This window comes from Nipponia nippon, unplaced genomic scaffold, assembly GCF_047370975.1.
Source record: "Nipponia nippon isolate SJK-2023a ecotype South Korea unplaced genomic scaffold, ASM4737097v1 scaffold_1, whole genome shotgun sequence".
In the NCBI taxonomy this organism is placed as follows: Eukaryota; Metazoa; Chordata; class Aves; order Pelecaniformes; family Threskiornithidae; genus Nipponia; species Nipponia nippon.
Window position 1 is genome coordinate 147182599 of NW_028262290.1, and position 20235 is coordinate 147202833.

The 20235-nt window shown below is 42.6% G+C and overlaps 1 protein-coding gene across 2 annotated transcripts in view; it reads right to left on the reverse strand.

Annotated features, from left to right (window-relative positions):
- Positions 1–8676, reverse strand: part of DNAJC1 (DnaJ heat shock protein family (Hsp40) member C1) — a 112387-nt gene extending 103711 nt beyond the window's left edge. For both annotated transcript variants that reach the window (XR_015708746.1, XM_087776578.1), the window contains exon 1: positions 8277–8676. Coding sequence is in view for 1 of the 2 variants with exons in the window: in XM_087776578.1 (XP_087632704.1) it covers positions 8277–8441 (165 nt within the window). In the remaining variant the exon portion in view is untranslated. The remainder of the gene's footprint in view (positions 1–8276) is intronic.
- Between the last annotated feature and the right edge of the window lie 11559 nt (positions 8677–20235).

Here is a 20235-nt window from a genome sequence, read left to right on the forward strand (position 1 = left end):
TTTTCTCTAGATCTGCTTGGAAAATCGTGTTAATCTTAATTATAAAATTACTCTAGATGGAGCATAAGAGGTTTCTCATTCAACAGAAAGAAATTAAGGCTGCCTCTAAGATTTTTCTTTACACAACTTTACAGACAAACATGATAACCACAATGCACAGCAGTCAAGTAGTAAAAAGCCCACTGGGAAGTCATTTACAAAACTGTATGTTAGATTAATTATGTGGCTGTTTTAGATACCAACACAGGCACATAAATGAGAACTTCAGCAAAGGAGATGAATTTGAAACAAGCATAAAACATATAGCCTTGTGCGAGCACCAGAGGCCACGAGCACAGGTTACCTACAATTCCTCACCAAGAAACTGGTCACTCCCTTCAATGAACTACAGGTCAAACACAGAACTGCTAGGAAGCAAAATAGTCCATTTTTTATTTCTGCAATTTGAAGATCAAGCTATTATGGATACATCCTTAAAGGATTAGTGAAGTGGGAAGTATAGAGAGGAAGAGCTGAAACATTATTGCTGCTGCAGACCGGGGGGGGGGGGGGGGGGGGGCGAGGGAAGAGAGAAAATCAAGACTGCTTGTTTTATCCTTTTCACAGCACTTGGCATACCATTAGTTCCTTGGGTTCCCAAACATAGTAGTTTCCTATTGCTATATGTCCTTCTACACAGCAAGAAAGAAGAAAAATATAATCTGAAAGAAATCAGGAAAGTATTATATGAATGAATTGTCAGGGCAAGTTAACAGTAAATGTCTTTAGAGCTACTTATAATGGTAGATTCTGAAACATTTTTGTGTCTTTAAGAAAGGAGCCAACAATGAAAGCAAAAAGAACCCCTGTTTTTCCTTGGACAACCTCCAAGCAGAAATTTAATAGGAAACAATACAGAATCCCCTTTTTTATGGAAAATACAAGTTTTCTAAGTCTAGATGTCTCAATCATTTTTAAATGCAGCAACTGTGAACAAAGACATCAGGGAATATTATGCATACATGATACGTGTCAGGGCACTTACAGAATGGATTACATTATGTATCAGCAGCTTACCTGGAAGTTCAGCACTGTTAAAAAAAGGCAAAACAAAACCAAAACACACACACAAACCCATATCCTGCACCACGCTCAGTTACAAGTCTGAGCAGTTATCATAAGTGCTTCTTTATGGTGACTCTTGTGAGCAATTAAACTATTCTATAATTCAGAACAACTTTGTTCTATAGGATCCAAGTGAATAATCTCAACAATGACTTGACATAATTTTTATAATTTACATCTTCTATGAAAAGCAGAGTTTCCAGAACTGCTGGAAAACTCACTTCCATGTATAACTTGTAACTAACGGACTCAAATAGGAAGTTTAAAACCATGAAGGGATGCAGAATTGTATCTCAATAACATACTGAGAAAAACCACACAATTACTTTTCTAGAACGAACAGCTAAAGCCCCTAGAAACAAATCTAATGATATTTTTGTTTGAAGGAGTGCAATGGAGTCTATTATTGCCTTAACGTTGATAGTATATTCAGGGGCTTTGGAGGGCTTTTTTGGCTGTAACTGCCATAACAGTAGCAAATTCTTAAAGTCAAAAAAAACAATTTTGAAGAACCCCTCCCTCATCCATCACTTAAAAGGAATGTACAGTTTCAGGAATGACTAAGATCCCTCACTGTCCAAGTAAGGGTCAGCTACTACTGTTACCTAGTTGTGTGTTACAGAAGTGAATTATTTTTGACAGTTTGGAGCAAGAAAGTTGAAATATATTTCATCTTTCCACCTGAGAACTCTGATGTTGCGATTGACAGTGCATTAATATCTAATGCCTTCCAAAACTACTAGACCTGCTTAATACATATTTTGAACAAGAAGTAGAAAACAACCTTGAAACAGGCTTAGACCGTTAGACATGGTGTGTAATCACTAGCCCAACAACTCTGATTCCTCAAACATGAGTAACCGAGATATCAAGCTGCTACATGGCTCCATGTCACTTCACAGCACAAGACTTTTGAAGGTCACAGTGGATATCCTGTTTGTCATGCAAAGGCAAAATAATCTTACAAAACAAAGCAAGAAAAGCCTACAGCTCAGTTTTGACACAATCATCTGAAAAAGTGATGTCAAAATTGCATGCATGTGAAGCTCTGTCTCACTGGATGAAATACTTCCAAAGCTTGGAAGACTGAAACAGTGTTACCAACCTAGATTTCCTCTAAAACATTTGCAGATGATGTACAGTCCACGATTTTAGTAACACTGCACCCACATATATTAACCTTAAAAAGCAGCAGGGAGGAGAACAGACTTAAGTGTTAGAAGAGCAACGAAAATAAGTCTTTGGAGTGTGATCCAGCTTGTAACTGGGAAGAAGAAAAACTGCTGAGCTTCTGGGCTATCCCTCCTTATTTCCCCTTCTTTGTCCTCCTTATGTGCCCCTTGCCTGCCAGGGAAGACAGAAGGCCTAGATAGGTACAGGTAGGCTGTTCTTGCTAAGGACTTGACTGTCCCTCACGTGCCTCTTCCCACTTGAAGAGACCACTCTGTGTACTCAAAGATCCCAAAAAGTTCTACAGCAAAAAAAGTTTTACCTAGATTTTTTAAATGGACAGTGACACATTCAAAGCCAGAACTATGGCAGTGCCAGACGATATAACACTGACAGCTTCAAAGACTGCCATTCTTTCTGGAAAATACGTTACCAAACCTATGTCCAAGAACTTTATCTATATGAATTCACAACTTTAGAACTGCAGTGATGTACACGCTGCATGTCATCAGTCAATACACTTGCATAAAACAGACTACACAAAAACCTATTACTGAGAATTTTCTTAAGTCTCCTGTAATGCCTTGTAATACCATAAAAGCCACACAATTTGTCATAGGGCTCATTCCTGGTAAGGTTCTTACAGGGCAATGCCAAGAAGTAAAATTCAGCATCAGCCATTTATTATAAACTATAGCCTTAAAGGTGCATCTACCTCAATTTTTTAGTGCACATCAGGAGTGCACATTTAAAGCAAACTTCCTTACTGTATCCACTGACTGCATATCATGAAGCGGTCCTGGAGTGCATGAACTGGATTCCTTTTCAATAGAACTGAACTGCAAGATGTAAAACCAGTAGTGCAAGCAGCACACTTCAACACAAACGGGCATTTAGTCCATGCAGCCAGCCTGGAATTAGTTCAACAACAGCAACAAAATATCTCTGAAATGCAAACAGTATGGACACCAATTCCTCAGCACCAGACATTGCATTCTACAGACACAACCCTGTCAGACCCTGCCACTTGCCAAGGTACACACAGCTCCTCTGTTCCAGTGTTCTTGAAAGGAGCCTATTAGCCCAACACATCCAGCTCATCTAGAGCGGCTGTGGCTTCCCGCAGCCAAAGAAATTTGACTCCCTGGTTTTCACATCTTGGACTTTCTTGGAATTGCCAACATACCAGTGTCTCACAGGCTGTAGGACCAAAATCACGTTCTGTACGTGCAGTTCTGACTTTGTGCTGTAGCATCACCCAGCAAACCCATCATCCAGCAATGACATGGATACAATGCTCTTAGTTCTCGACAGTAAAGCCACATGAATGGATTAGAGCCTGGTTCAAAATAAACCTCATGTGCCACAAGGCAGGCATAAGCCAATACTGAAGAAAATACCTCTCTCAACATTTTTCAGGGGTTATATATTTATCCACAGTGTTGGCCAGCAAGACCCACCCAGGTGTTAACTCTCCCTCAGGAACTTGAGCTTCCAGGGCCTCTTCTACTACCTCAAAGAACACCTGGAGAAACTTTCTGTGTTTGCTTTCATACACTGCACAGGGCTAACAGAACTTTCAATACAAACCTGTTCCCTTACCTGATTACCAGTAGAAGCCAAAGCCTTATTCAGAAATTCCTTGGTCCTACCTGATACGTAACATAATGCTCTGCACAGACTAATTCTAGCAACACAGCTCACACATTTTAGCACATCTTCACAAACAAATAATGTTTCCTAGAAATTCCTTGATCAGATCCCTTGTATCCAAGAACCATATCACAAAGTTTCAAAGGACATTCAGAAGCCTGTAATGCCTTCCTTACTGCAAGCCAAAAAGAGTAGAGGAGCATATAAGCCATATAAACAGTTATAATGAAAAGCATATTTTGGCAAGGAGATCCACAGGTTCAACTGATGCCTAGTTGATTCATCCAAAGCGTATCATATTTATGCAGGTACCAGCTATTGAAAGCTGTAAGAGATAATAAAATTAACTTGATCAGTTTGTTTGTCCGCCATACAAGCTTGTAGCTCCCCAGATCCTCCTGGAATTTTTCCAAAAAGTTGACATCACATTTGCATGTTCTCATTCTCAGGTAACAGGGTAATTTTATTACTGAGTCTGCATAGCCTCTGGTTTAATTCTGCTGCTTCATCTGAGTTTTTAGATTAATACTATTTGGTCCTGATCCCTTTGTCAGTTTGAAACTGGCTATACTGAAGTGATTACTGAAATGATTATTACATCTGATCTGTCAAGAGTTTATGATTCTATTTTCTTCATTTGAACACAACTTCAGTAATCACTTGGGGAACACGGAAACGTAATCTTTTCTCAAGCCAAAGGTTATCTTATCTCCCCATTCTGCTAGGTCAAACTTATCACGAACAGCAATGTTTTAAACGAGCCATTCAAGTTAATCACATAATCAATTTAAGAACAACTGAAGAAACAGGAAGGTAGAGCAATTCCCAAATTGTTCAGAACAGCAACAGTAACAACATAACAATGCAAAACTTCCTATATATGCTATGCTACCATTCGATCTGACAGATTAACAAACTGATAGATTGTGTCCTTGTATAAATATCAGATAGTTCTTGATCTAGGTGCTCAGCCCTAGCACTTGGGGATTGGACAAGATGACCTCCAGAGGTCCCTTCCAACCTCAACTATTCTGTGAGCATTTGTAGATTTCTCAGCCAACATCTCCTTGAAGTCAGGATCTAAGGATAGTTATTCTAATAGCCAAGAGTCACAATCTTACTCTTCCTCTGTCACTCCACATTCACAACAAAAATCACTTTCATTAGACCCTATCTAATCTCAGTCACTCATCTTGGAAAACACTACAGCAGTGTCAAACGTAACACCCTGCCAGCGCTGGATGACAGCTACCTGACAACACCAGGAGCCTTCCACAAGGCCCTCGAAAAGACAAAACGCAAAGCCCTTACTCCTGCAAGCGTAGACTAGCAACAAAACAAAACAAATCAAATCATCATTTCTCTCCAATCCCAGGGAAAAATCCATCAGCCAGAGGCTTCATCAAAGCATGCTAGAGAGCTACAGGACTTCCCACAACATCTTCTGCACCTTGTCAGTTGAGGTTAAAATCAACTTCTGACATTGCGTATGAGGTTCAACAAGCAGCCAGTACCACAATTGTCCTATCAAAGCCTAAGCTGCTTTAATGCCTTAAGGAAGCATTAGAGACATTCTCTATATTTTTTCAAAACACAAGATGACATGTTTAGAAAAAATCTGGCAGCCCTGATATACCACTGTTAAACATGGTTGAGCATCCGCATCTCAGACGCAGAAGTCACGTCCTGCATATGGGAGAAGTGCTGCCTCCCCCAGAAGTACATGAAGGAAGAAGGGATTATCAGGACACGATACAAGGCAATGAACACCAAGAGGAATACGGAGGGGGCGAGGAGGGGAAAGCAAGCATTGATGAATGAAAGATTATGAAACAGTCCAAAGGCACGGCCACAAAGGCCACTGTCACACACGCTCCGCCCCTCTTGTGCTAAAATGCCAAGAAAAACACCTGAGCAGAGGGAATAACACCGCTAGCACCAGAACTATAAAAAGTTAATCACAGAATTCTAGTCGAAAGCATCCCAACTAAACAATAGCGACACACAAAATAACCACTAAGCTCCATTAAACCATAGTTTTAAAAAATAGCAGAAAACCTGAAGAAACGTGCAAACAGCATGTAGAGACGTTATGGTAGAAGGCAGCTTTATGTTAAGACATCCAAGGTAGGATACAGCACACTTGAGATTTGTGCACTTCCCTTGACCCCGTTACAAGACCAGTTACCCTTCTCACAGCGTAACTTAAAACTGATGCAGCTACCTAGCGAGTCACTGCAAATCAGAACCCTGCTTCAGTATCTTGTTTGAAGCTTCAGGTATAGGTCAGAGCTGGAGAAGGAAGCAGCAGGAACAAAGGATACAGTGTGGAAGAACCTGTAAACCTATACAGCATCTTCCAGTGCTTACAAATGTCTGCTGAAGCTCAACTTCAACATTGTATACTCTATTACCGTACTCACAGGTATATTCTGCTGCATGTGCAAAGCATCTAATAGTAGTTACACTTCAGCTCTTGGCTATAAAGACATTATGAGTGACTAGCATATACTTATAACTAACAAAACTTCCTTTCATTTGTGTTGCACTTCCACCAACTTTTTCCCTTCTCACACGCTACAAGTCATTCAAGTTCTCCATTAAGATTAGGAGTAGAACTGTGAACTAGAAGAATATTCACTTGCTAAAAGTAACATTGTATTTTGCTAAACTTATTGTGCAAGGTACAGATTCAGCCCTAGAAAAAAGGACTGTGGAAGATACTGACAGAGAGTTGCATACCAGATCTGAACATCACTAATTGAAACAAACAAAACCCTACATTATCTAACACTAAAATTGCCATTGAGGAATTAAAACCTAGATTTTTAGGCTCATGAAAGTGAAACTTGGGTAGCAGTGTTTGCTGTGTTGTATATATGATGGTATTCCATAGTATTTAACACCAGATGCTTAAGAAGGAGTAAAAGAAAGATGAAACTGACTCAGAATCCCCCCACTATCATTAACAACCACAGCCTGTAGTTTCCAAAACAGGACCCTTACATATTGCAGACACCTTCCATCTCTTTGTAGACATGGCTCTAATGAAATGGACCTGAAAATATAGCTATTATTCTCAAAAACTCCAAGAACTACACCAGAATAAACTTTAAGGTTGTCAGGGGAGCCCATTCGAATAGTGGGATCACTCACCAGAATGTAGAGGTGTTAGGAGACAAACAAAGAACAACCTGTCTTTTGGGGACTCTGGGTGAAGTAACAGATTATAGAGAGTTGCATATTTAATTATTGAGGAGAGGAATACTGACTGCAAGGAAGCGACAAAAAGAAGATTGCTAAAATGAATTAATAGAGATCAAGCGAGATTACACACACAGAGCAGAGCATCTAGAGATGAGGAAGAACATCAAGTGGGAGCCAGGACAAGTGATGCAAGTTGAAGGTGCCAACTGGCAGCAAAGCCAGCAACCACATCTAGAACATGCACAACAAACATGGGATAAAAGCATTCGGAACAGGAGTTCCTGTCTTGACTACACGTGCATGAAAATTAACCGAAGGTGCATAATAAATGCTTTAAGATAATCTTAAGGGTTGCCTAGCAAACAGAGGTGAAAACCATGCGCAATAACCAAGATACGTGGAAAGTAAACAAATACAACAATCTACAAGCCATTACTGCGGCAAAGGGTCACAGTCTACCACATGGCACGTCTGAGAGAAAACAAGAGCCGCAACACAAGGCGATGCACAATCTTAGGAAGATAAGGAACCAGCAGCTATATAGAATGAGGGAAAGATGAGAAACAGCCATGCCCAGGATATGTATGGGAAGTGGGAGAAGCCCACGAGCTACTTTTGCCTACGTGTTGATGCATTTGGAGAAAAAGAGAGATATTCAGAAGAGCAACAGGCAGCAGGAACACAGAGAGGTACAGCGGGAGAGGGACCGTTGATTTATGGTGGGGCCACAAGGACAAAAAATAGAACAGTACTTGAGGGAGCGTGGAGCCCCTGCAGAGGCAGGGAAGAGGCTGGGAAAGGGACAGAAGCCGTGTCCGCAGCCTGGGGAGCCGGGGCACGGGGAGGGCCCGGACTGCAGCGGCAGAGCGGGACAGCCGCAGGCCTGCGAGGGCAGGAGGCGGCTGACAGCGCCAGGCGAGAAGGCAAGGGGCCGGCGGCGTGCCCGGGGCCCGTGTGCCGCGGGGAGCAGCCGGGCGGCGGCAGCGCGGGGGGGGCGGGGGCGCCAGCCAGCCATGTTCGGCGGGGGCAGGGACGGCGGTGACAGGCGAGGCCCGGGCCCGCGGGAAGGGACCGGGGCAGGGGGCGGCGGGGGCGGCGCGCCTCGGGGCCCGCGCCGGGCGGGCGGCCCGGCCCTCGCTCACCTGCTGCACCCCCAGGAAGTCGTAGAAGTTCCGCGGCACCTCCTCCACCAGGTCGAAGAGCTCCAGGTCGCCGCTGTCCCAGGCGCGGGCGCGGGGCGCCGCCAGCGCCAGCAGCGCTAGGAGCGGCAGCAGCCGGAGGCGCGGCGCGGGCCGCGGGCGGCCCATGACCCCCGCCCCAGCGGCGGCGGCAGTGAGGACGTGGCCGGGCAGGCACCGCTGAGGCCGCGCACGCCCCGGCGGCGGCTCCGCACTGAGGGGAAAGCGACAGGCCCGGCCCCGCCGGCGGCCAGGCCCACGGAGGGGGGAGCGCGCTCTGCGCCGGGCCAATCGCCGCCTCCGCAGGCTGTGACGTCGGGTACCCCGGCAACGGCCGGCGCTCGCGCAGTCGAGGGGCCGGGGGGGCGGGGGGGGGAAGGGAAGGGAAGGGCGCGGGGGGTGCCCGCGGCGGCTGGCGGGGCGCGCGGGGCCCCGGCGCGAGCCCTCTCCGCGCGGCCGGCGGGGTTCGCGCGCCCGCCCCGCCCCACGCCGCCTGCCGGCCCTCCCCCCCCTCCCCCGCCTCCTCCCCCCGCCTGGCGCCGCGCAGCGCCCTCGCCCTTCCGCGGGCCGCCGGCCCCCCCCGGGTCATGCCCCACGCCCCCGCCCCAGCAGCCTGCCCCCCGCCGGGCAGCGCGGGCCGCAGCGGCGGCAGCCGCCGCCCCAGGCGCGGGCTCGGGGCCCGGGGAGGCGTTGGGGCCAGGCTCGCCGTCCCGCGGCTGCCCCTCTGCGGGGCCGGGGCCGGGGCCAGCGCTGCCCCTGGTGCCCCGCCCCGGGTTACCCCCAGTACCAGATTTATCCTAGTACTCGATTTAGTAACTCCTTAAGGATGGGTTTGATGATCGTACCCTGTGCTGCCCTCAAATCACTCCAGCATAGTGTCAATATCGACTGGATCTTTAAGCTGTTTTCCCTGGAGTTCTCATTCTTTCCTTGCTTAGATTAATGTTAAGCGTGAATGCTAGATGAGAAATTAGGTGGAGACTTAATGGCTTAACAATACAAATTATCAACATTAAGTCACTCTTCTCTGGTACCGTCAGAGTCCTTGGAACACCCCGTCGGTTCCATCTCTCCTGAAGCTAAGCCTGGGTAGCAACTCACTATGGGACTCTTCTCTTTAAGAAAAGACAGTTCGCTCATCCCAAAAATACCCATCAATTGAATCAAGTTCAGAATATAGTTTTTCCAATTTAAAAAAATCCCAAATGCCAGTCTTACATGCACCTGAATTTACCTAAGAGGAGCTAGGCACCATTTACAAAACCTCTGTACAGTAGCGCACTGCCTCGGATGCTCTATGGGAATAGCAAGACGTGGCTTTAAAATACACGCTGCTTAATTCAGAATAAGGACTCGAGCCAACATAACCATTATCAATTTTCCAACTCATAGAGTAGTCTTAGGTATTCCCTTCTATTGAAACTGCTCCCTTTTGTACAAACTATTTAAATATTAATTAGATTGATATTTAAACTCATGTTTCCATATCCCATATGCACACCCACTGGGCTGTCAGGATCATGATTCTGCCTCTGGCTCTGTTTTCTGAAAGGACACCTAAACCCGTTTGCCAGGAAATGATAATTTAACCAACAGTGTCTGATGGAGACTCTCTTTAATTCACCCTTCTCAAAAAGGAGCGCTTGACTGTTCATTCTGATCATCTTAAAAAATGCTTCCCCCACTTGATCACCAAGCCAAGAAAAGTAATCCTTTTCTAGAGAATGACAAAGTAAAGAGAAAGTCATGGGCTGGTTAATTTATCAGCTGCTTTGTTTTTCTGGAGTAACTGGAGCTGGTATAGATCAGTTTCTTCCCTCTTCGTAATTGTCTTAATCTGTTCTGTTTTGCACACCCGTATTCATAGCATAAATTCCCTTTGTTGCCTGGTGTATCTACATTCTCCTTACTTTCAAGCCTCAAGCTTTACTGCACAAAAATACCAGCTTTGGATTCAAAAAGTTACCTACTCATAAGGTTGTAGAACAAAGTTCAAAGATGCAAAGTACCCTCAGAAACCAGGGGCAAATGAAGAGTTCAATAAGGTAGAATTATTTTAAACAAGGTTAAAGATTTTTTTAAATGTGGGATCAACAATACTCCATTCCCCTTAATAGATGCTTTCCAAACTCTCCTTCCCTTCTGACTCATTCTGTATTTTCCATATCTACCTCATCTTGCCTCGTTAGCTTCCAAGTCTCCTTAGTTAAGTTGATCTAGTGGAATGATCAGCCTCGAAGAGAAGCATTTGTTATTTTGATCTTATTTTTCATCATTCAGACTTTGTTATGAAGAATGACCCCTTTTGAAATCCACTGAATTAACAGTTTCTTGCTGAAACTGTTAAAACAAGCTTAAAAAACCTCATAAACGCAGGTGATCTATTCAGTTCTGCTGAGACTAGGAAAAACTCTCCTAACACTGGCCACCAATTGCAGGCAGCTTGTGGCTTCAATCCTTTTGAGAACAACAGCCTATGATAGCTATTTTGAAAGAAACATCTTGAAATTCTTCAGATAAATTATGGTTTCTTTCAGTCAGGAGGAATGTGAATTTAAGAAGAGTAATCGGAGAAAAAAAAGCACTGATGATAATGGGATTATGATTATTTAAAATACATATTTAAGAGAGATCTTACATTTAAGTCAGCATACTTAAATTATTCCAGTCGGTTTTAACAATGTGGGAAATTTGAATACTCATTTTTGTTCTGTTCCTTAAACCATTAGGAGAGAAGGCCTGACACTGCATGTAACATTTCTTAAAAGGATTTTTTTAAATTCTAGACTACGAGATTAGTTTAAATGTTTCCATTAAAATCATTCTGTACCCTACAAATAAATACTGAATATTTGGCAAGAAAATGCTAAAAATGCTATTAAAATTCTATAAGCACCACCGTAATAATGACACATTATTATTTTCTCATTCTTCTGGTTTCCTCTTTAAATCATGAGAAGTTGTTTTTTCTTGGTGGGTCGTGAGAGTCCTTCCCCCTTCTCCAACACTTCAATTAATCCAAGTCACATTGAGCTTCCACAATATAAAATAAATCAGTAAAATTACAAGTCAGTTCTCCTGTTTTCAGAGACAGCCTTAAAACACAAACCAAACATAATGAAACTCAGCAATGCTTGCCTTCGCTATGAGCCTGCAACGAAATACGTGAGAAATTTCCGGGGACGCGTGCAATGACTGGCGAGCTGGGTGACCAGTGACGACGGTTTAAATCTTAGTACTGCGAACTCTGACACAAAAGGAGAGGAGAAGGTGGAGGATTACACCCGGCTTTTTTGTGACAGTCTAAAACTACTGATGTTGGGAGGTATTAGTCTTTTTTTCTGTGACTCAGACATGACATTTAGAAGGCTAGAGGATCAGAGAAAGGTTTTGAATTCTGTAGGTAGTCTCTGCAGCTGGGCAGCTCCTTTACTTAAAGAATATGGAGAGCTATGACGGCAAGGACGGCATTTTCTTTCTCTGCCCCGAGTTTGCGTGCACACGCAGGCAGGTATCACTGAATCAGGTACGCTTGGTCACGAAGCTCTCCTTTGCAAACCAAAAGGGAAAGAAGCATATACAGAAATAATTTGTTTAAATAAATCTCTGTTCTGACGCTAATTGACAGTAGCACCCAAGGCCTGAGGCATGAACCGGTTATTATTAGCGTTTTTAACAGCACTGAAAGACCAACATGCTTCAGAAGCCCAGTAGGATTCACACGATCATATTCTGAATAGCTAAACAGCCTGTGATTTCGATGTCTCAAATGAATAGAAGAGGTCTAGGGGAAAGAGCTTATTAAGGGACCACCCCTTTTCTTCCTAAAGATAAAGCCTTATCTCCAGCAATTTGAGCGCCTGACTGCTCTGCAGTCTGTTCAGGTTTTCCATCCTGGCTGTGTAGTTTAGGTGCTCTACATGGTTTTGTATAGTAACAGTAGTTTTCTCTGTTAACAAAGCTGGCTTAAAGTTTCCTGCGCCCTTCCCCCAGCCCCGGCGCTTGTTCCCACCTCTGCGCCACTGTTCGCTGCCTCCTCAGCTGTGCTAATTCAACTCTTTGTGGGCCACATTATAAATCAAATGACTGAAATGATCCAGGTTTTTTTAAAAAAATAAAAAAAGCTGTTCGCGCACACATATATCCACATACGCACACAAAAACTCAGATTTATTTCAGTGATCCAATTTACAACACAGCCCACAAACAGCTGCATCGGCACAATCAAGGGGACAGCGAACTGTGATGAAGGAGAGGGCAGAGCAGGCAGGAAACTGCCTGGCTTAAACTGGCTTTCCCACTGGAAAAAAACCTTTGCATGACTACACTCGGGAGAGCTGAAGGCAAGCTGTTCCCCAGGCGGTGAGGCTAAGCAGAGCGGAGGGAGGAATTCTGTTTCGCAGCTGGCAGGAACGGTTGAGGACTTGCACCGGAAGAGAGGGCTCTCCTGCAAAAGCGGCGAGCGAGACGGCGGCAACCTTGCTCCGAGGGCTCCTGTCGTGCTCCGTCCCCATAGGCAAGTGGTCTGGTTATTGCCTTTTTACGGGATTTTTTTTTAAAACCAGATCATTTTGCAAATGCAGTTTAGAGCGTAGCCACGCACACAGGCGAGTGGAGTGGAGACCGAGGGAAGGTAACATCCAGCGTGGCAGTGGGAAAAGAAGGGGGGACAGCATCCCTGCACAGCAGCCCTGCCCACTGAAAGATTGGTAAGGAATATGCCGTTTGTGTAGACCAGCTGTTACCTTAGGCCAGACATAAGTCAAAGTAATGAGAAAGAAATGTGGGAATGGAAAGAGAAGCAAAAGCAACAGAGCTAAAAACAGAAAGCTATTATGGTCCATCAGACATGAAAGAATATTATTTAGGAAATAGCTAATTCGTGCCTGGTCTGGGCAGCTCAGTTCTCGCTTTTCGCTATGTTACTCTTTTTTTTTTTTCCTTTTCCTCACGTTACATCATTAGTGTCAAAACCCAAACAATCCCTGCCTACTACTGAGCATGCCATACCCTGTGATGCTATTTTCCAAACTGAAAAACTACCTGAAGCCACATTAACATCATACAAGATGACTCACAGACTGTGGGATAGGAAAAGAGGGTTCATTTTCAGAATATTGGCCGTATCCCAGTAGTATAAAGCCAACATATAAAAGCCTTGATTGTTATAAATGGCCTTTTTCCAGAATAAATGCATAATGTTTCGCTGCACAACATGACAATAGTCTGTCATTATATTTTAATATGTATTTTCCCGAAGAAGAACATCAACATGGGGAAGCACTGTCTTAGGCAGAAGTTTAGGAGGCACAAGAATTAAAAGGCAAAACAAAATCAGCGATTAGAAGGCTTATGCCATCTTTTTAAACAATGTATTCTTGACACCTTTCAAAATGATCTGTGGCTTAAACTGCAAGTGGATGACTTCCAATGTCAATTTTGTTATTACTATTCCAAGAATGACATCCTGGTACTCTGTTCACATATGGAGACGCTCAGCATATGCAAACTGAAAACCTCTAGACAACTTTCAGAAATATGTACAGCTCTTTTAAAATTTTCATCCAGGGAATGTTATTCTAGTTTCCTGGAATGAGAGACAAGAGCTTTCACTGTATGGGCAACGTAACTGATTTCTAGACAGCGGCATATCTAAAGATGCTGTGCAGATAAATGTAATTCCTGTAGTCCATAAGGTAAGAACACTGGAAATCAAGCATTCTGTGTTGTCAAGACATTTGTGTTAACCTCCCCCCCAAAAAAGCAAAATAAGAATCATGATTTTGAAATGTTGATCATCTCATACAGTTTCAAATGGTGATGTTGATTCCTTTTGTTCTATTCTGCAGTGACTATCAAAGATTGATGGAGCTTGTTCATAACAGGATTTTCCTTAATTCTATTTGACACATTAAGTATTGTTTAGCCATTTACTTGTGTTCACTGAAGCAATTAGTATCTCTTTTTAATTTCAGGTAAATTTTCCTAAAAGTGTTTTGTAGTATTTTTCAAAATTAATTCACCACCAGGGGGCAAAGAACTATTTCTCCGGAGAGAACATTTTATATCGGTTTCATAGATGCGTGACCCTTCCAAGGTCCTTTTCTACTTTACAGTAATTGCAGATGTGATTAAAAAAAAAAGTCTGCAGACCTAAGAATACACCAGAGGGGCATCTTTACCATTTTTTGCAACTTTGACTGCTCTAGCGTTAAGGCAATAGCTGGCAGAGCAAACTGGAGGACCACGAAGAGGTGGTACAAGATGGCTGCTACGTGAGAGCTGCCTCAGTCCTCTGTGCATGTGGTTTTACCACGTCTCTGTCAGGTCCCGCACTATGCTGTGTCAGGAAAAACGAGAACCATTTAGGCACTAAATAAGGTAACAATAGTAATTCAGTGATACCTGCAACCAGTATCCTAACACTTACATTCTGTTTCAGTTGATTTTAATTCCCGGCACAATTCTTTCAGTGCTGTTTTGTTCCTGCTAGGTCCCTCCTCGTATTCTCAGAGGAGCTGATGTTAGGAATAATAAAAAAAAAAAAAAAAGAATTTCATTTGGCAAATGAAAAGAATGAGTTTAAATATCAACAGAGAACTTGCTTATTGTTATGAAGAAATAAAATCTCAGATGATACAATTCCATTTGTCAGTACATAAGACTCATCTCCCATTTATTAAAATGGTAGTTAAGTATGTTTGTGACATTTGCTAAGATACCTTCCCAAGAAAGGAAGATACTAGCACCATAAAAAGTTGGAGAAGAGAAAAACAGTCAGTCAAATCCAAAACCAAAAATACATCACCATAAAATAAAATAGTACGTGTAACTATGACCATGCACAGAGATACTGTGCAATCAGAAACACAACATGCCGACAGTACACGGGAAGAGCTTGTTACAGCGAATGTGTGTAGGAATTAATCATGGACAGCATTTGAGTTTTGAGATAGCACTTTAATAAAAGGATCGAGTCCATTCAGAGAGTGAATTGAAAGCTATGAGAGATGAGCATAAACTACAATATTTACTCAAGACATGTTTCCTTACCGTAGAATTTGTTTGTGGTAAATTGCTGTCCAGTTCAAAATTGAGGATAATACTTTGAAATTTGCTCAGGATGTTCAAAATGTTTTCTTCATAAAATAAAGTTAAATTTCAAGTGATATGGTTTTCACGTTTCAGGCTTGCATTAACAAAGTTGGCAGGCTGTTTTTATACAGTGCAAAACCAGCAGAACTAACTAAACGTATGAAGACCATCAACTTGGTGTATGTGTACACATGTCCTTCTAAGAAAGATCCTGTAAAACCTCTTCAAATTCCATGTTAAATATAACAGTGCACTTAATTGTGATTGGAAAAAAAAATCCATTGATGCCAGAGGAATTCCAGTCTATGCAGATACCAAAAAGAAATTCCTAGGAAGGCCAGTCTGGGTTGGATAATCCCAAGTACACACACAGCAGAAAAAGTGCATAGCTGGAAACCAATATAAGGAAATAAGGTTGGATTATTCCGTGATTATATTTGCCAAAAGTACACCTTTGAAATCCTACCCACAGCTACATATGCAAACACATATCTGCTAGAATAAGCATTGTAATGTCTGGTATAATTTTTCTCACATTTATATGATGTCAAGTAGAGATATACTTAGTTCTTGCAGTCACTTGCTTTTATAAAATTAAAAGTTCAGTGTTAAACATATCACAGCATCTTGCTGCTGGTAGATTATATTTGAGTTTTCTTCAAATCATAACACAAATGGCCAAAATCCTTCCTGTACCTGTACAGTTGTGACTTCCATTTGCTCTCAAGGAATATGTTTCAGAAAATAGAGCAGGACATGTTACTTTCATTACAAGTGCAAAATGTTATTTTCAGAAAAACAAATTACTGTCCAAAGCACTTTCTTTGCCAAAATTCTGCAATATAATTTCTCACAAAATCACATTAGCCAGGACAATTTCTCCATAACTAACCTCTCCAGTAAGTAGTCTTTAACAGAGTTTTAACAGCTCTCAACAATGTGGGGGTTTTGTTGCTGCTGTTATTAGATTTTGCTGTGGTACGAATTTCACTCACTACATCACAGACTAAAGCAATAGAAAAGTAAAAATAAAGATTTCTCATACTAAGAACCTGTCACTGAAAATAAAAGGTGCCCTAAACATGAAGAACCCAAATGATCCAGATCTTAGAGAAGTGGATCACCTCTGGAGTTCTCCTGAAGCAACATATTTTTAGACAAAGCATGTCTCCTGTGAATAGTTATTTACAGTCCTCCTTAAATATTATTTGTTACTTAAAATATTTAACTTTTAAATTCTAAAATCCAAATATCTGAGCTGGTCTTGCTCCTTAGTTTTCTCAGAATCACTGTAGCCATGTAGAAATATTTTATGTTCTGTCTATGCCCTTTAATCACTTTTTCTTCCTCCTGTATTTGCATTCTCTCTCACCTCCCCTGTGTCTACTGTGTTGTGCTACCAAATAAATATTAAATATGTTGTACTCATTTAGTTCTTCTTAACCAGGCATCCAATTCACATAACAAATACTTCTTCCGTGGGCAAATATTAGACAAGGAATATGTAACACAGAGTGTTATTTAGCAAAATATATTTAATGAATTCTATCAAGTGTAAGGTATAAATATTGACTTCTCCTTCATGTGGCATGTACAAGAAGAAATCACTTAGTGGATGCTCCTGATATGTATTCTCGGTCACCGGCAGGCTGAGAAGGTAGCTTGCGGAGCACAGAGTAAGAACTTGCACAGTGGCATTACCTGGATCCACTTTTACGCAAGTCATCCTAATGAGTCATACTTTCAGCACAGAATATCAAAAAGTTACAGGACAAAAAAAGACTATATTTAATAGCTTGTCAATAGCATGGCAATCCTCCCAAAATCAAAACTATCTATGAAAACTGGGAAAGCAACCACCTTTAACAGCTGTGCTAATGGATGTGATAGTTAAATTACAGATCCACTAATTTGTTTCACTTGTGTTGCAGAGGCCAAACAAATATTCTCTTCTTTTTTGACCCATAATGCAAGCTCCAGAAGTCTCTTATATCCTGCAAATATTAAGGAATTTAACGTCAAAGTCCCTTGCATGCCTTTAGGATATCCTTGAATACAAATATTGTTAAAGAATGGCCCTCTTTTCCTTATTCCATTTATCCCAGATTTCCTTTTATAGTCAAATTCTATTTTTCAACTTTATTTTTGTTGTAAAATAATTATTTTTAAACAGTAAACAAACATCAGACTAACAGAGTTTTAATCAGTGCTAGATCAAAGTGCTGTTATCTCTGTCCACAGGCCAGCGAAGGATTCCATTATATCACTTAAGCACTGTTTAGAGCTGAGTAGGTGATTTATTCTTGCAGCATGTTAGAGGAGAGGGCAGAAGGAATTCTCCCTGCAGTACCTCCTGCTGGGTACAGGCTGCCCTCCCACAACTCGCATGTCAGGGACAGATAATTTATGTGCCACAAGCCATCGGTGATTGCGGTCCTATCAAACGCAGGGCTAGAGATCGTAAGTTTAAAGCCAGGATGGTCCCAGTTAACTGCGTTGCATGTGCACACTTTTGTGCATGCACGGCACATCATACCCACGGCAGGTGAAGCAAACAAACGGAGCACGTCCAAATGAGCTGCAGTTGTGAGGCTAATTGCTATCAACATCTTGTGTCCTACCTGACGATCATACGAGATGCAGAACTTTCATTCTGGATGCTCTGTGTTACAAGGGATGTCTGTCAATCCTAGCTAAGGAAAGGCATGACGCCTGCTCTTCCCTGCCCTGTGTGGTATGCGGTTTGCCTGCAGGGAGCTCCTGGTAGCACGGGAGCTGCCATCCTGCCTGCCCCCCAGCTTCAGAGACCACCAGCAGCTCCCTGCAGCTGTGCTCCCCCTTCCTGGCACCTTCCACTGCTGCTTTGCACGGCCTCCTCTCCCTCCTGCTCCCCACCTGCCCCAGCCCCGCCGTGTTCCCCCGGCTGCCCGCTCAGCCCGGCACCCGCGCCAGCCTCAGCCATGGCTCTGGAGAAGGGAGCCGGGCATATTTGTCCTCTGTTGGCACATCCACACGCAGGGCGGCACCCAGAGCTGGGGCCCCTCTTGCTCTCTCCTGATACATGCCAACAGCCACTCCTGCTGACTTTTCCGGGAGAAAAAAACTGATTTAGGCCATGCAGCTTGGGAACAAACATTTGGTAACCTTCCAAAGGCTACTCATAATGGACAGGTTCTAGCCAAGAGACCTACACTACCATCCAACTTTCCTTTAACAAGGTAGCTTTTCCTTTTAAATGACTGGACTTTGGGGCAAAAACCACCCTGTTCTGTCAGCAGCTCCAGCTGAGACTGAACCAAGTACTCTGGCCATGAAAAACAAGCCAAAGCGGGTCAGTGGAGCAGGAGATGCGTCTGTGACCACCCGACCTCTGAACGGCTGACTGAAATGAGGGAGAGCCCTCCAGATGCTGTAGCTCACGGCAGGTATAGGAACAATCCTGTCCTAGTGTTTTGCTGAAGTTTTACATTGAAGAATGCAGTACATTCAAACACAAGAGGTAAAAAATAATGAGGTTTTCTGCTTAAAAGATTAACTGTGTTTTTTTGCTCTCTGTTTTGATTTTGAATTATTTTTACTTATCCCTTGGGTACATATGTTACCATTAGTATTGTCTGGTTTCCCAGGAGTATTAAAAAATGTAACCTAGGCCTTTCTGCAATTAAAAGCAAGCTAACTTGCCACAGCTGCGCCCCGTGTTCAGGCCCAGCAGCAGACTCTGCCCCCACTCTCCACTTTTCCTGTTCCCACTGGGCACAGGACTAAAATTCAGCAAAATGGTCGCACTTCCATTGCTACGGTGCTTCCCATCTGTGCCAAAATCCTGTCACGTCACCTCTGTGGTCACATCCCTGTGAGTACAGGAATATTGAAAACAAAACCGATCTGGAGAGAGGCATGGGTGCAGCAATGGGTCCCTCCTGAGCTGGAATTTCTGTGTGTGTTTATAGAAAATGTTAAATACTGTTGTAGTCAGCTTTCTAAAATTTCACTCCATGGCTCACTGCTGAAGATAATAATCTGTTAATTTACTTTAAAAAGTATATTTGCCTCATGGAAAAGAATATTCAGCGAACATTTTGCAATGGTACATACAGGTCAACTAGACACACCATCTCCTCCATATTAAGAACTGTACAAAATAGCAATGGCAGTCAAGGTAAACTGTAAATGGTGGTCACAACAGTCTTCTGGCTATCATTTAAATACACCTCGGTTACCGTAGGGTTGATTCTGTCACTCTTTTACCCTTATTTTTGAAGGCTATCTCCTGAAACTGCACCTCACTCCAGAAAATCTTGGACACACCGTCAATTTACATGCCTGTTAATAGAGTGATCTCGACCTAAAAGGAGAGAAATCAAACTGGTCAGTTTAAATGTCTAAATTGCCTTTAGCCATCAGCTCTCTCGACCAGAGAGCTGTAATTACCATGAAATACCCGGGGAGGAACTTACCATTGTTGCTTTCTTTTGTACTTCTCTGTTATATTTGGAGTTATGACAGATTATACTACAGTTACTATAAAGTCATATTTCCCAAGTGAAAAGACTCTTCACAAACTATTGTCTTTCTTCCTGTTTTCATTTTCGCCAGCAAGTCACCAAAACGTTCGTTAGAAGGAGAGAGAAGCAGCACACAGATTTATTTTGGAAAAAAAGATTTAGCAGCTGAGGAATGAGCAAATTGGATCTTATTGTTTTCTAGTTACATTTTGCCTTTTTCCTGAACAATAAGTGAAACAAAATGGTGGTTTCTCAGCTACAATGATTTTAGAAATACAGTATTTAATTAAATCTTTTTTATAGCAAAGTATTGTACCTGTACT